The sequence below is a fragment of the Calidris pugnax genome, unplaced genomic scaffold (assembly GCF_001431845.1).
Source record: "Calidris pugnax isolate Ruff unplaced genomic scaffold, ASM143184v1 scaffold50, whole genome shotgun sequence".
Lineage (NCBI taxonomy): Eukaryota > Metazoa > Chordata > Aves > Charadriiformes > Scolopacidae > Calidris > Calidris pugnax.
In genome coordinates, this window is record NW_015090780.1 from 470,241 (window position 1) to 486,515 (window position 16,275).

The 16,275-nt window shown below is 51.4% G+C and overlaps 2 protein-coding genes across 2 annotated transcripts; one reads left to right on the forward strand and one right to left on the reverse strand.

The window, feature by feature from the left end:
• The first annotated feature begins 251 nt into the window (after window positions 1-251).
• PDRG1 (p53 and DNA damage regulated 1) lies at window positions 252-6,271 on the forward strand. The gene is made up of 5 exons (XM_014954738.1): window positions 252-398; window positions 4,713-4,896; window positions 5,038-5,112; window positions 5,496-5,576; window positions 5,885-6,271. Exons 1-5 carry the CDS (start codon window positions 252-254, stop codon window positions 5,965-5,967), a joined length of 570 nt encoding a protein of 189 aa, XP_014810224.1. The 3' UTR covers window positions 5,968-6,271.
• Window positions 6,272-8,096: 1,825 nt separating this feature from the next.
• TTLL9 (tubulin tyrosine ligase like 9) lies at window positions 8,097-16,222 on the reverse strand. Its single transcript, XM_014954751.1, is given in 11 exon segments — window positions 8,097-8,722; window positions 9,220-9,269; window positions 9,271-9,358; window positions 11,014-11,046; window positions 11,048-11,223; window positions 11,435-11,489; window positions 12,606-12,727; window positions 13,159-13,222; window positions 15,164-15,235; window positions 15,237-15,355; window positions 16,097-16,222. Coding segments are annotated over 11 exon segments (1,173 nt in total). The 3' UTR covers window positions 8,097-8,454.
• Window positions 16,223-16,275: the final 53 nt, after the last annotated feature.

Genomic DNA, 16,275 nt, shown 5'->3' on the forward strand with positions numbered 1-16,275 from the left:
CGCTCCCCCTCCGAAAGGGGCGGCCGCCTCCTAGGCGCCGCCGCGGGGTCCCGGGGGAGCTCCCGGTACCGGTGGGCGCCTCCCTGCGCCCCCGCCAGGAAGGGCAACCGGCCTCTCCCCCCCTCGGTCTCGACCCCCCCCGTTTTCCCCGCCTGCCAGGGCCGCTTGGCCCCCGCTGACGCCTTGCCCGGTGCCAGCGGGTGCCTCCCCGCGCCCCGCCCCGTTCCCGACGGACCCCCGGGGCAGCGGTGATGCTGTCCGACACCACCCCCACCCAGCTCGTCACGGACCGAAGCTCCCTCGGCAGCTTTTGGGTGGCCTTGGGCTCCCCCGGCCCCGAGTCTCGGCCCAGGCAAGATCCTGCTCATGGGTCCGGCCCCGGAGGGGAACAGGGTGGTGTGAGCCCCACACTGGCCTGGGTGGACGGAGATGCTGCTGGTGCCTCTCCTTCATCTGGGCAGGGACACAGGCTGAGACAGCCTGTGTGGGTGTCCTAGCAGGGACCTGGTGGGCTGGACCCGAGCCCTGCTTTGGAGAGAGGGTCCCAGCCCTGGGGAAGTCCCCGAAGAGCCACACAACCAGGTGAAGCACCAGGGTCTCCAGGTGGACCTGGGGCACTGGGGGTTGGGTGCATGTGTGCTCAGATACTGTCCTGCTCCTCAGCTCTGCCCCACCATTTCTCTGCTGTTTGTTGCCCATCAGAGGTCAGATGCAGCGTCTGGCAGAGCCAGGCTGTGCTGGGCTGCCTGGCAGTACGAGGGGCTGGTAGTGCCATGGGACCTGTGCTCGCACGAGGAGCAGCACTGTGCCGGCATCCCTGGCAGTGCCGGGAGGGAAAGGGCTTTCTGCTCCTTTGCAGGATTTCTCCAGGGAGGATGATCACATGCAGGCAGCTGCCTCATGAAGGCAGCTTCAACCTCCAGCCCAGAGGGACAGACTCTTTCTTGCTCGCTGCATTTCAGCCCCCGAGGCTCAGCCCCACGTGTCTGCTTGCACAGGAGCCACGCGCGTGGCTGGAGCCTGGCCCACGGTGAGCACGCCACAGCACACAGCGAGGGGCAGCGTGTTTTATCCCAGGAAATAAGTCAAAGTTCCAAACTCCACCTTGTAGAGCAGCAAGAGGGATGAGCACAAACCTGGGGTGAGTCTGGGTTCCTGGTGTACAAAACCAAGGGAACAAGCAGGGAGGGGAAGGCGTTAGTCAGCACAAGGGAGCAGAGTCAGGCCCTCTCCCAGTGCTGTATGTATTAGCATGGGTAATATGACTTAAATATCTAACCTTGAGATGCTCCTGACAGATCCCCTCGACAAATGCCTGCCTGGGGGGAGGGGATGCTCCCAGCATCCCAGAGCCTGACGAAAGGAGCCTTTCATCTGCCATCGGTCAGCGGAAGGACTCCACTGACCAGAGTCCCTGCTGATGCCCAGCCAGCCCCAGCCCTGTCTGGGCTCAGTCTCTGGTGAGTCTCTGTCCTGGCTGGGCAATGGAGCAGAGCCTCTGCCACCTCAGTGGTGGGCATAACTCCAGGGAGTGAGGACCTGGACACCAGGGAAAGATGGACCCATCTTCCTTCACTGACAGTGAAATGCCCCTCTGAAAGCAGAGTTAAAAATCCACAGCTTGAGAACTCAGGGACTGTGGTTTGAAGTCTGATTTATCTTAACAACAGGCCCCAGCAGCCACAGGAAAAAATGAGAGAGGAAAAAAAAAACCCTATAAACATCCCTGAAGTCTTCCCGTGCAGCTGTCAGCAGGCAGGGAGAGTTTCTAGCTGCATACATAAAAGTGCTGCAAGGAAGAAAAAGGAACATGCTGAAACCAAACCCTGCTCTTTCCACAACAAAATACACAGCAAAGAAAAGCAGCCCCGGCAGCCAGTGGGCAGCCTGTCCTTCCGACTGCCTGGTTCCCAGTGGGCACATAAACATGCAACTGGTCCAAATGGACCTCTGCTCCCTGGGCAGAGTCCAGCTTCCAAGCAAAAGGCTTGTCCCCAGCGCCAGATCCAGGAGGAGAAATCCATGATGAGTTGTGGCTGGCTCAAAGCTTGGCTGGGGAGAGGCCTGCAGAGCACAGCACCAGCCACCACTCGCTGCCCTGGGAATGTTTTTCTGGTGCCTATGGCTCTGCCATCCCTCCTGCCACAGCAGACTCAGCTGCAGCTTCCCTCATGCCTGCGCTGAGCTGGATCCCTCATTCCTGGGGAGAGAGGGCCCTGTCCCTCCATGCTGCCCTCCATCCCTGGCAAAACCCTGCCTTCATCGCACTGTCACTGGCAACCCCAGATGGTCACTGTGCTTCCCTCTGCTGCTGTCAGGTCACAGAGAGCCTGTCCCCATCCCTCCACTATGTCCACCCTGTCCCCATTCCCACCCCAACCCCATCCCTCCCACACTGACTTTAAAAGCACTCCTTCCTCCTCGCCTCACTGGGCAGTGCAAGGGCTGCTGGTGGAGGTGGTGGGACAAGGTTTCCAGCCCTCTGAAGGGGACAGTCACCACCCAGCCAGGCCATGCTTCCCAAGCACCACCTCCAGCTCCAAGCTCTGCAGCCAAACCTCAATCTTAAGAGGCTGTGTCCATGCGTGTGTGGCAGGACAGATGGCTGGAGCTTTCACTGCCCCACAGAGCTTTTTGTCACTGGTCTGAAAAATGTGTCCCCCTGGGAGGTAAATGTAGCTCCATCTCTAATGAGGGTCCCAGCACACATCCTGAGAATCAGATGCTCTTCTCTTCTCATCCCATCAAAGCAACAAGGATCAAATGCTGCCTTCGTGCCTGGCAGAAAGCTGAAGCCAATCACTCCATGTTGGATGAAGTGGTGTGAGGCTGCAGGAAAAAAGCAGACCCACGTCCTGCATCCCATGTCCCATCCCATGTCCTGCATCCCACTCTGCAGCCAACCCCAGTGCCCCTGTCCCACTGGGACTCTGCAGGAGCCAACACTGAAATGGTGGATGGGAAGCAGCTGCCCCCTGTTCAGTCTGTAGATCTCCAGCCAGCCACCCCCATCGAAAAAGGAGCGTTTTCCAGCATTGGCACCCAGCCCCAATCCCGCTGCCTCTTTTGGTTGATGTCAGGAAAAAATCCAACCTGAGTCTGAATCACTCCCAGCCTGGCCAGGATGCTGTGCATAACTGCTCGTTTCCACCACTCGCCTGGAAGCCACCTTATTTTAGCACACGCTGCCGCAGACGGAGGAGCTCTCCCCAGTTAACTGTAACAAATGACCTTATGGGATTAGGGCCAGTAATCTTCCGATCTGGGTAATCTCCGTTAAGGGATTATTTGCCCACAGAAGTGTGGTGACCACTGGCCAGCCGCTGCCTTGCTCCCTCCATCCTTGTCCCCTGTAGTCCCCATGTGACCATCCCCGTCCCCAGTAGCCTGGAGGTGTTGTGGTGTTGGGGGTCACTCCACACCCTTTGGGCAACTTCTCACCAAAATGAGTCCCATGAAGAGCACGAGCCAACACGGCAGGTCCCTCCCTGCCACTGGAGCTTCTCCTCTCCCCCACACCACAATCAGTGTCTCAGGGATGTCACCAGGGCTTCCTCCCATAAAAGCACCAATCCAGGACAGACCTCTGGAAGTAACGGTGTCACTGTCACCACAGGACACCGAATGACATTGTCAGGGAGGCAGTAATGGCATGGCCAGCTCTGCTGCGGGAAGGGACTTGGCAGCACCAGCCAGAAGTTGTGACCAGGGAGCAGCACTGCCACACTGAAGGTCAGTCAGCTCTTTCTGGGCAATCTGGGGGTGCAGAACCCCAGGCAAGCATTCAGCACATCATTACCAGTAAGCAGCAGGAGCAGGACCAGCACCTGCACAGGCTCTGAGCTGGGAACCGAGCAGTTTCACCAGGAAGGAGCAGCACTGCTTTGGGACTCTGTCTGGAGCAGGGACACAGGACATGAAAACCCGTGTCCCCCATTACCTGCCAGGCCCAGGTGGGCTCCTGGGGCCTTTCTCCCATCACAGAGCTCACACAGCTAGGGTCTGCCAGTCCTTGTCATCAGTGACTGGGTCTTCCTGCACCTCTGACACCCCATTTCTCTATTTTCTCTTGCTCACAGGCTGGGGTGGGCTGGAAAAAAAAGGAGATAAAAGCTATTTTGAGGGGCCATAATTCCCTCTTCCTGTAGGCAGGGTCGTTCAGGGCCAAAAACTGATGCGGTGCCCTTGGCAGAACCTTGAGGCTGCCACGAGCTTCCAAAAAGGCTGGTCCCTGCCTGGTGCAGATCGGGGGGCACCGGGGCTGGCGGAGGGTGAGCCAAGTCACCGGGACCAGAGCCATCTCCCCTCCTTGGGGACAGCAGGCCTTCACCCCCCGAGCTCTGGACGAGTGACCCAGCTGCATGAAAGGAAATCTGAGCTCATCAGCCGGCGCTTTTAGTGCTCTTTAGTGCGTTCTGGGGAGAAAAAAAAAAAGGGGGGGGAGAGAAAGGCAACCTGATGCTCTAAAGAGCCCAGCTGCCCGACAGCGAGCGGCGAGGGAGAGGAGAGGGGGGAAGGGGGGAGAGGGACCCGGTGGTGACAAGGCATCAATAATTCAGGCGACCCCCGCGGCGAGGGGAGCGGGGCTGGGGGCCGGGACCCCCCGCCGCCGGGGCTCAGCGCCGTTCGGTGGCTCCGTCCTTCTGCCGGGCGGCGGGCGGGGACCGTCCCCATCCCGGGGGTACGGAGCCGGTGCGGGGGTCTGTGGGCAGCGCCCGGCTCGGCCGCCAGGGGGCGCGCTGCCACCGGGCGGTGGGGCTCCCCCCCGCTTCCGCCGCCGGAAGCACCGAGCCACGGCTGCCCCTCTGTCCCGCTTGCAGATCGTAGACCTGGACGTGAAGAGGAACCGGAACCGGGAGGCCCTACGGGCGCTGCAGAAGGACCCGGAGCCCGACGGTGAGGCTGGGGCCCGGCCCTGACCGGCTGCGCCCGCCGGGAGCCCCGCAAACCGGGGAACGGCTGCGCGACCGGGGGGAAAAGCTCCTCTGATAAAGCCTCTCCCTTTCCCCCGTCCCTTTCCCTCCTCTCCACCCCCAGGCAAGGCCATGGTCTGCTTCGGGAACATGTTCATCGAGCTCCCAAAAGGCAAGACCAAGGAGATGCTGCAGAAGGGTGAGGCCGGCGGCCCCAGGGGCTTTGTGTGCACAGTCTTAACTCTAAGAAGATTTTAGAAAAATCTTATTAGGTCTTATTTAGAAAAAAAAAAACAGGGTTCTGCCCAGCGCTGGGCTTCAAAGTGCCCAAAACCTCCTGCTGGCAGGCCCAGGCAGATTCTGGCCATCACTTGTCTGTGCCCCTGGGAAGCACCTTTGGGCATGAAGCAACCTGGGGCTGAGCCCCGTGGGCAGCAGAGGGACGGGTGGGACCCCAGCACAGCCGGGGGGGAGCCCTCTCCAGCCCCCCAGGCCTGGCCTTCCACGCTGAGTGACCCACGGGAGGTTGAGCCTTCACCCCAGAGCCTGATGTCCTCCTCGCTCCTGCCCCGCTTGTCCCAGACCAGGAACATCTGGATGAGGAGATAAACAACCTCCGGAAAGAGCTGCGCGTGAAGGTCAACCGCCTCTTCGAGGCTCAAGGTAAACTCTCCTGTTCTGGAAACTTCTCAGTGTCTGGGAGCAGACATCATGTGTCAGGAGGAGGATCCAGAAACTCCTGAGCTCTGTGTGTTCCTGCAGCCCCTTTCCCGCTGGCTGTGCTATTCCTGCCCGGCTCCAGCAGTATTGTATGGCTCCTGGTGCAGAGCTGTCACCCACCAGCATGTTAAATGGGCTCCCACATCCCTTCCACTGCTGCCCCTGCCCTCCCCACAGCCCCTCTGGACTTTCACGTGGACCGTTTCGCTTATTTTGTAGTGAAATCCTGATTTTTCTGTGCGTTCTCTCAGGTAAAGCCGAGCTGAAGGGATTTAACCTGAACCCCATGACTGCTGAGGAAATGAAGCTTATCAATCGCATCCTGGAGGGCTGAGGTGGCCGTGCCATCGTCACATCCTTGGGCTGTCACCCGTGGAGCTCACGCTGCAACAGCCATGGCTTTGGGGGTTTGCAGGAGGACACTAGTGTGCCTGGAGCCTGCCTCGGGTGAGATCTCTGGTGGGTGCTGGGAAGCATTTGGCTCCTCAGCTACACCACCACAGTTTCCTTGGATGACAAACCCTTTCCTGCTCCTTGCCCAGGTGGCAGAGGCACGGGCTGGGACACAGCGATGGGCAAATGCCCGTGGCCAGGGTAGAAATGGGATTATTAAAATCAGAGCAGCGGGGCATTCCTAACTCTGTGTGTCTGTTCCTTCTTGCTTTTTTTTTTTATGCGAGCTCTTCTGGAGTTTGGCTTCAGAGTTGGTTCTTTGTCGCGTTGGGAACAGGAGTAGGAGGAATTGGGAATCCACAGCCTGCCCGAAGCACAGAAGAGGAGTTGTGCGTGCCTGTGGTATTAAAACAAAGCCAAACTATACATCTGAAGCACGTCAGGAATCTCTTTAAGATTTGTAGGGAGGGATAGGGGCAGGAAGCATCCTTTTAGTCTCATTGGGAAAACATGTTCTGCTGTTAACCACAGAAAGGAGGCTTTCAAAACTAGATGAGGGGATAAAATGTATGTATATTTTTAAAAAAGCAGCCTGAGGAGGGCTGAGCAGCAATAGTCACTGAGGCTGTCTTGTAGTAGAAGGAAAACTGATTTCTTCAAAGATTTTAACACTTATTGTCTTCTACACTACCCTCCTTAGTCTGCATTTGCTACCCCCCAACAATTGTTAAAGATAAGATTTTTTTTTAAAAACAGTTAGTCATAATTGCTAATGGATTACGGTGTGATTTTTTTCTGTGTACAGAGAAGTGCCCTTTCTTTTTTGAACTTCTGTAAAGATACTTCCTTAAAGAATTTAAAAACTTTAAATATGGCAGTTGTCCTTCTTTCTCCAGCTCTCGAGGTAGCTCACCCCTTCTGTCAAACCTCTCACACGTAATGCAGAGGCCTGATCCCTTGATCTCTTCCCTTCTGCACCGCTGAGCAGAACTTCAAACACGGCACCACCGTTCTCCTGGCTCCCTGACCACCTTCCAGCCATCCCTCCTCCAGGCAGCCTGTCCGGTTCCACACATTCTTCAAATTATACAGAGCTCCAAAAATACCCTGTTTCAGACTCCTTAAAAAATGAGGTGTGATTTCTTTAAATCTAAGCAGCCAACTACCACTGCTTGATCTAAGTTTTAAAATTCTGTAGCTAACGCCACGTGCCCTGAATGTAGAAGTGCAAGCAGCAAAGCCGTTCACTTCAGGCTTAAGTTTCAGATACGCAGTTTAAAAACAGCATCGACTTATTACCTGACCTATCTTGCCTGTAGCTTTTTCAGAAAATTGCATCTCCTCTGGAGGCGAGAGGCAGCGCACGGCGCCAAGTCCCGGTGTTAGAGCCACACTCTTACACAACCCGTGTAGTACAGCCAGCCAGCGTCTCCCCAACATGTGATGGCGAGGTTATTTTTACAGTATCATGGCAACAGGTTTTCTGCTCTGACATGTTTCCATAGTAGTAGCAGTAGGAGGACCAGGTGCCTGCCTTCCCTAAGAGCTTTGTTTTGCTCTACAGAATGTGTTTAGCCCTTTGATTTTCTTACATGGTACGAAACTAAGCTCTGCGAGCGCAGGTGGACAGCTGAGAAGCCAGCGTCCCTTGTGTCTTGTGTCAGCCACTATGAAATACTTCATTCAAGCTTCCAAGCTGGGGAACCTTCAGAAGCAGAAGGCCAGCATCTTGTGCTAAGTCAGCAGTGGCCAGAGAGAAGTGGGACCTGCTGCTGTCTTGATAGGAGGAAAAAGAGAGTGAACTTCATCCATGGCAATCTCTCCCATCCCAAGCTCAGGATCAGCATTACACTTTCTGCTGTGCAGGAAGATTCCTGAAAAGCTGTTTCAGTTGTTTCTTCCCGTCATCTTCCCTAGCAGCTTGCAAAGAAAATGTTAACAGGGCAGTCACACATCCCCTTACTCTTCCTTCCTGTGGAGGTGAGGTGATGTCCTACTTTCAGGTGCAGCTGTACTTGTGTTTTGTTAGTTAGGAACTACAGCCAGAGATGATCGCAGGCACACTAGAGGTGAGGTGATGTCCTACTTTCAGGTGAAGCTATACTTGTGTTTTTAGTTAGAAACTACAGCCAGAGATGATCGCAGGCACACTGAGCTGTGTACGGCAAAATAAAGTTACAATACATGTCAGCCTCAGAGGTATGACTTCAGAGTCCGAGTACTACTTCCCAAAAGCAAGGTAGACAACTAGACTCAGGAAAGTGCCCAGTAACCAGTCACCACAGTGACTGTAGAACAGTTTTTGCAGCAGAGCTGGCATATGAAGCAGCCTGCTGTGACTTGACGCTTGAAAAGCAGGACTATGAACAAAACTGTTCCCACTACATTTACATGCTTGTTTTCAACAGTGCTGCTGCAGCCTGGGCACTTACATCCACTTTTGGAAAGCATTTGCTCCTTTTGGTTTCTTAACCCTGTAAGAGCTCACACACCTTTTGGTTTTGAGTGCAAGGTGTGTGCTCTCCTCTTGCTGGTGTGCAGAGAGCTTAAGGGCTCGAGCAGGGCACCCTAAATGTGTATTTGTCATGATGTTCTCATTCACTGGAGAACCCAGGTCTTCCCCTCTGCTGACACTCCCATCCTTCCCCATCAAGTCAAAGCCTCCAACATGCTTCTCCTTCCCCCCTTCCCCAAGCCTACAACATCCAATACACATACTGAAGTACCTGAGCAATGACAATTATCTGTCTGCACACAGGAATAAACTCCCAGACAATCAGAGACAAAGCTGGACAGCTGAAAGCAGTGGACATCTTTCTACTATTAATATCTCAGGTTAGCACAGTTGTAAAATCAATCACAAAGTGCTGCAAGACAAGCTGCTTGGAACAGAGCACTCCAGAAGCAGTAAGTGTAGGAGGCACAATGCAGAAAGGCCTCTGAAAGAGGGCTCTTGTGCAAGTCCCAGCTCTGACACGGACTCCGCTCCCTCTGCAGCCCCGTGCTGCTTTGTTTTCCCCACTCTGAAGGGGCAGCGTGCTTGCTTACTTTGCTCTGTTTCTGGAAAATCATAATTTAATCACTATAAAGGTTAGAGTATTATCACCAGGTGCCAAGAAAGACATGGAACTAGACCATCCATTGCAAACATTTCAATAAAACCCCTTAAAAGGTAATAAACATCTTTGCCCGCCTGCTCTCCCTGGCCACAATATGAAGTGTGTCTTTGAAAAGATGACACTTAGAGTTTCCAGTCTTCCTGGCTACTGGCAGTGAGGGAGGGTGAAGCATTCACCTCCAGAAGCCAGCAGAGGAGATGCGACAACAGTAAATTAGGGAGAAACAGGCAATTTTGCCAATGGCTCATCTAAGAGAAACGCCTGTCTACAAAATCGTTACCCTGCTAGCAGGCAGGAGTAAGTGTGAAGCAATAGGAAATCCAACCCCAAATCTCTTTCCCATGTGCTGAGCCAAAGAACATTCTGAGCTTATTGCAAAGTTTCTATTCCTGTTCTCGATGGTACTAAAGAAAAAAAAAAAAAAATGCCTCTAGCTTCCAGAAAGACATACAAGTGAAAACCAAAGTCTAGCTGAAGCCGTAAATGCTGAGGAGAATTCACAGAATGAGCATTAACCCTTTTTTAGTGGTGGATGTTTCCTGGGAACGGTTTCCTAGCACAACAGGGTGTTCAAACAGCTCTTCTACGAGAGCCCAGCAGCACTATCTGAGCTCTGTGATGACATCGAGGACTTTCATTCTGATCCATTTGTTTCCTGACCAACTGAAGTTACTCCAGCTCTTTGCGTGCAGGCTGCCTAAGCAGTCATTTGGTTTGAGGCTACGAACTGAGTAGATTGTGCAAATTAGAGCTATTCAGGACCACAGCTGAGATGTATTTATCTGCTCATTTGAAATAAAGCTGTCCCCAGTGGCACCACGTGAAATATTGGACTGATGCTGACAGGACGCAGGGCTGTAACAGTTACACCAGCTACCACGTCTTGTTAGACAGAGAGTTAAAAGGAAGTAAATTAGAGAAGGCATTTGCTAGGAGAGCACCGTTGACATAAATCATATCTAAGGGAAATTTCCTTACCTATTGTACTGCTTGTGCTTTACATGATTAAGGCTGAAGGACTAATAATCCTATTTGCTTGTCATTTCCGAAGTACTATGTGCTGTTTCTGTTTTTCTCAACTCCCGTAATTACAAGGCAGTTGCACTCTCAGGTTCCTGCTGTTGCAATACTTGGGCTGCACATGTAGCAGATAAAATTCCGAGAATTTCAGCTGAACTTTAATGATACATAGTTTTCACTTAGCCAGTGAGGAAACTTGTATGTAAGAAAAAAAATATCTAGAATCACGTTATGTTTTAAAGGGGGTTTTTTTGTTGTTTTGTTTTAAATACCCTCAAGTCCCATGGAATCCTTTTCTCTACAATTGGCAGGAGGGACCTCTTTTGGTTGGGGTTTGCCTTGTAGCCCGTGTACCACAGACATGGGTCGTGTTTAGTGCTGGCAGCCAAAGGGCACTGGCTGGAGGTTTATCAGGGCTGATGGGGCACTGCTGTAAGACACACAAGCAGGAGAAGAGATGATGGTAACCCCTCCCTCTCTGGCAAGTGCTGCGATACTTGTGATATGCTGATAACTTGGAGGGGAACATATTCCAGAAATAGCCAAATTGGCCAGGTTTCACAGCACAGTGTGAGAGATCCTACAGGCGAAGTTACAGCGTGCCACACCCAGCTGATAAACTCTGACACCCTGAGCAAATCCAGCTGGATTTCCTCTGGACATCAGCTCCCTTCATGTAAAACAGTTCAAACCTCTCTACACTCGACCTGCAGTTCCAGACTGGCTCGCTCAGAGCCAGCTTGCAAGCACCTACCTACAAGACACAGGTGCATCACAAGACACCCATTTCCCAGGGCAAGTACCTGGCCTGATACTACAACCCCTTGTATATTTATTAACACCCTTATGACTTTAGATCCTGATGGATCAGGATGTCATAGCTCAAAGCAGTGTTTGTCACTGCTAATCACCTTCTGAAGTTCCCTAACAGCAACCAGCATCTTACCTTCTATCAGGGTACTGCAAAGATTCTCCTTCCCATACAGATAAGAGAGATTTATAGAGGGAACAGCCCATAAAATGGGAAGTTCAACACTATCCGCCATCACTCTCGAACACTGACTCTCATCTCAGATTCATGAGGGATCTGACATCCCATTTAATATTTTTTTTCCTCCCTCTTTCTCTCTTTCCCTCAACTGCCACCTCTTGAGAGAGGAAGCGTAACAGTGACAGCTGTGTGCAGCAACGTCAACCCTGTTGTACCGCCGAGGTCTTAGAAGTGAAGGGCTAAGCTGTAAGATATCTACATCTCAGCAAAGCACTAACCAGAAAGTTATTAGGTTTAAAGTCAAAAAGCTCAGTCTCATAGATGTGCAGACAGCTGCAAAGCAACGGTTAAAGCAGAACGCTCACCCCAGCCTCTCAGCTAGAGCTGCTATCAACGACATCACATTTATGGGTGTCAGGAGACAAGGCAGCACAGTTAAGTGGCTGCAGCACATGTCCACGGTGTGGCAGCCGGCAGGATGAGGTCAGCTCGCTCCCATCTGCCAGAGGAGCCCCAATGGCAGGCAGCAGGGGAATTGTCTGCAGACAGTGATCTTCCCGGGATCATAGTCACATACAGTCTTCTGCAGTGCCACATGTGTGAGATGAACATCTGGAATAAAGGAGAGATACGGATCAAAGACAAACAGACACTGAATAAGCAAATACGGAATTCTCACTCTAAACTAACCAGTCCTCTTCTGCCCCAGTGCCAATTAATTATCTTCCCCATCTGTAATCACAGGCTCCAACCACCTGAGCTTAAATCCAATACTGCATGATGGTATCTTACTAAAAAATGCAGGGAAAATATAAAAATCAGAAGTACTCAAGAGTGGTATCTGGAAAATGAAAGAGCAACTGGCTTGAGCTAGTACTGTACAAAGCTTTTCATGTCAGCACGTCTCCAAACCTCAGTGCACCTTCACCCAAGACAGCTTGTACCCCGACTCTGGAAAGGCTTTTGATCATTTAGAGAAAGCCTGAACTCTGCTGAACTTTCACAGAGAGAAGTGATGGATTTTCCTGTCTACTAAGCCATCAAATTGAGGTGGGATACCTTTTAGGAAGATGTGTTAATCAAATGAAAGCTATCAAACTCAATAGAGTAGCAAGTGTGACACAAAGGAAATCAAATAGTTCTCTCCCATGAATCACCCTGTCCTTACATTCTGTGAAGCTAAAGAAGAAGAAAGGCTGCCAACATTCAACCACTAACAATAAAACCAGGACTGACATTTCAGCTTCGGTCCTGGCTGATTTGTCAAACTGACATTTCCAGTGATCTGGTGACACCAGTTTTCCAATGAAAAAAGACAGGAGAGAGACAGGGTGACAGTGGCAGCAACAGGACAGCCGAATCCCCTAGGTGTTTGCAGGAGTCCGAAGTGACAAGGTTCATCTGATGCATCCAATACCCAGCAGTAGAATTCTACATGCCTTTTCTTACCCTTCTTCATGGCACACACAGACAGGTAGGATACAGTGATCATCTCTGCTATTCAGAGTAAATCACATCTTAGAAAAGCAAGCAAATTCACCTCTGGATAACCAGGCCTTCAGTGGGATGTACTGGGAGAAGAGGAAAGGAGCAACCGGGCATTAAGGCAAGGAAATCCGTTTCTGGCATAATAATGGTGGTTTGCACTTAGAGATGTCACTAGAACATAAACTCTCAACCTATGAAGTGCAGAGAAATGTATCATATAACCCATTTGCTGATATTGCTGCCTAGTGTTAGACCTAAGATGGGAAGTTTATACATTAACATGCACATAAAGTATAAGTCAGATTCCAGATGAAATATCTCACCATTTGGGAAAAGCCACAGTAAGAAACTTTGTTGTTTCCCTGGGGAACGGTGACGGAGCATTGCACGAGACAGACACAGGAGAACACAACAAGTTATTGGCAGAAGGAGAGAATGAAATAAGAGCAAAAAACCAAATTGCCTGTTGGATATTCCCCAAGGAGAAGACAGAGAGTCGTTCTCACCTTCTTCAATCAATGGTATCCTTCAGTTTTCAGAACACCTTCCTTCAACACCAAATTCCTTCACCTTGTGACCTGCCAACACACAGAGGGAAGAGCAGAGTTACCAGCTTTAACATTAGCATTTCCTGCTCTTTCCCAGAATTTCAGTGTAGAAGCCTTGCATAACCTGATTCATCATCTGTTTGTATGCAAGCACATTTATTTAAGGTTATGGGGACAGGGGGATCCAACAACAGCTCTCTAGTGGAAAAAGCTCAGATTTGTAAGTGTTAGGAGGATTCCTGAAGGAAAGGGCAGCCAGCCTATGGGGAACTTCCACAGTACTGAATAAACAAACTCTGTCACATGCTTGCGAAAATATAAGTAACGCAACATATGTTGTTGGGAGTGTTTTTAAGTCACATTTTAAATTTGTGTACATTAGAGGAGAACTTAATTAAACAGGAAAGTCATGAAGGATGTCAGAGATCTACGGCAAGCAAGAGCAGAACGACGATGAAGACAGCCCAGGCTGCACAATATATTCTAAGTGGGTGAGGAGTGGCTCAGATAAGCCAGTCGAGAAGCAAGACTCCACAGGGCACCTTCCCAAGGAGGTCCAGACTCCCGCAGACCCAGGATGTGGCACTGGGCACGTCCTGACCTACTACTGCATCCGCACGTGGGAGCAGGCAACCTGAGACATCACAATGTGGGGCTGCTCAAGAGCACAGACCAACAGAAGTAGTAACACGGAGTTTATCTTTACTTGTCTGTGAGTTTTGAGGTCAGCCACAAACTATTTCATTTAAGTTGTTGGTATAATCTCAGTAATCACAGGCTTTTCATACATCCTTGTTTACTCTCTTCTTTTTTTTTTTACCATGTTAATTGAGGTTGTGGGCATAAAAATCAGCTTAATATAAGGTTTTTTTGTTGCCAATTAACACGTTCCCATTTGTAGAGTTAGATAATCACTAGCTGCTATCCTCCTGGCTGTAATTCACAAGTTAGTTTGCATAATTACCTCCCATTCACTTCACACAAGTGTGTCCTTTACTGATGGGCCTGACTCGCAGGGTAAGGAGAATCCTCCTGTCCCAGCCTCCTCGCCAGACCTGCTGCGCAAAGCAAAGCGACTGCTCGCTCCCGGGTCTCACAGATGGGTGTATTTTTAATTATGCACCACGGCACGATACTCATGATGTTAAATGGCTTGAATCATCTGGCAGAAGCAAGGCATGCCTTAGCACCACGTGTTGTTATTTCTAAAGGAAACACATTTTTCCCCTCAGTCCCCAGGATGCTGGCTGAACTGGAAGTTGCTGTGTTCAGCACAGCTCCAGACAGACAGAGGTTTGGGGGGGACTAACGTGATTCAGAGCATGAGGCTACCCTTCAGGTCTCTAACTGCAGAGCAGAGAGAAGTTAATGCCAATCAAATCCACCCCAACCTGCATTCCAGGCTGCTCATGGAGTCTCCCGTGATCTCTTCACATTCTAAGGATAGAAGTCCACTCCATAAGTGGCTGGATTTGCACTGGCTGACATCTAATATAGCAGGATTTCCCTAAACTAAACAGATGTTTTCATAGCTCCATCTTTAGGGGCTGCCCTAGAATGCTACTTAACCAGAAGTCAAATTAGACAATTGCCCTGCACACACACACCTTCTTGCACACCTGCAGCCGTACTGAAAGATTTCAGAGCATGAACTTGGCCATAACCCCACAGCGAGAACTCCTGGGAGCACAATCTGTTCCTCCACACAAGAATTCTGCACTTTATATCTTCACCACAGTTAACTTCAGCTCTACAAATAAACTGAGCTGTCTTTCTACTGCTCAAATAAACTGTTACACCAGAAGAAGTGTTTTAGTAGTACATGTTGACCAGGGGACTGGCCAGGAGGACTGCTGCTTCCAGCCACCTTGCTCTGCCCAGTTCCTCCTGTGGATTTCCTGCATATTTTCCTCTTCCTCCACAGAACGAAGGCATCCATTCATCTCTGTCTCACTTTCCTTGGGAGAGCACATACTTACTGGTTTCAGAATCCAAGTGATGCCAGGATTCTTGCGAAATTCTTCCACAAATAAATGATACTCAAGGCATTCTGAAGGTCTTTGGAATAAAGGCACTTTTTGTTGCCTCAAGCTTTCCTGCTTCTCCTTCTAACTGCTTCTGAAACCTCTTCAGATTCTTCACTAAGCAGTTCCTCTGACTCAGCTGCGTAGAAAGAGAAATTAAGGTTCAGCACAACAAATTCTCCCACACTCTGACTCACTTTAATTGCCCTTGAGAAGCTTCTGGGGATCAACCGCACCACATACTCTGAGGAGAAAACAAATAAATAAATAAATACAGATTACCATTGAGAACTGCTTTTTTCTTTGTGGAGGAGAAGGCTCGTTTTTGACGTTATCTCTGCACAAAATGTGGGGAGCTAGAACAGAGCAGGTCTTACAATCCACGTTCTACCATTTCTGCTGCAGTCTCCCCGTGCAGGCAGCACACTCCTCGCCAGGACAAGAAGCGCTGAGGTGACTTTTAGCCCCCAGGACTGCAGCAGCCATACCCCACTGCTCCCAAACCACCGTAGGATAAAGCCCAGTGCTACAAACCACCCCCAGGCTCCCCTCACGCCATGGCTGCTGAGTGTGAAGGCCCAGAGCGGGGACACGTCCTGCTCAGCCACCCATGCTGTGGTGGGAGCATCACCCTGGAGAGGACGGGGCAGGAAGAGTTTTACCTGTCACAGCTAAACCTGCCCGTGGACTCAAAGGAGACTCTGCAGGCCTCTCGCAACGCACCATCCTCGGGCGGTTTTAAGGCAAAAGCTCCTTTTTGCTGGGCAGGTGGGACGCAGTGCACAGGGCAGGAGGCCCCGCTGGCGCTGTGCTCACCCTCACCCGCACATAGGGTTTAACACACTGCCCTGGGGATGTGCGAGAGCCGGGGAGACCCCACCGTGAGCCCCTCGGACATCCCGTTCCGGGCCGTTACCCCCTGTTTATCTTGCGCTGCGGCCGCCGCCGCCTCCGGGGCCTGGGCCTGCTCCGGGGCCTGCGCCCTCCAGGCCGCGCCCGTCCCCATGGCAACCGCGCCGCCGCGCCAGCAGGGGGCGCCCGCGGGACCGGAACCCCGAC

What these genes read in the sequence shown, in the direction of transcription:
- PDRG1 (XM_014954738.1), top strand. Translation starts at nt 252, where the DNA reads ATGCTGTCCGACACCACCCCCACCCAGCTCGTCACGGACCGAAGCTCC. An exon ending in CCGGAGGGGAACAGGGTGGT is followed by an intron (nt 399 to 4,712) that starts GTGAGCCCCACA and finishes GTCTGTGGGCAG; the next exon opens with CGCCCGGCTCGGCCGCCAGG. An exon ending in GAAGGACCCGGAGCCCGACG is followed by an intron (nt 4,897 to 5,037) that starts GTGAGGCTGGGG and finishes CTCCACCCCCAG; the next exon opens with GCAAGGCCATGGTCTGCTTC.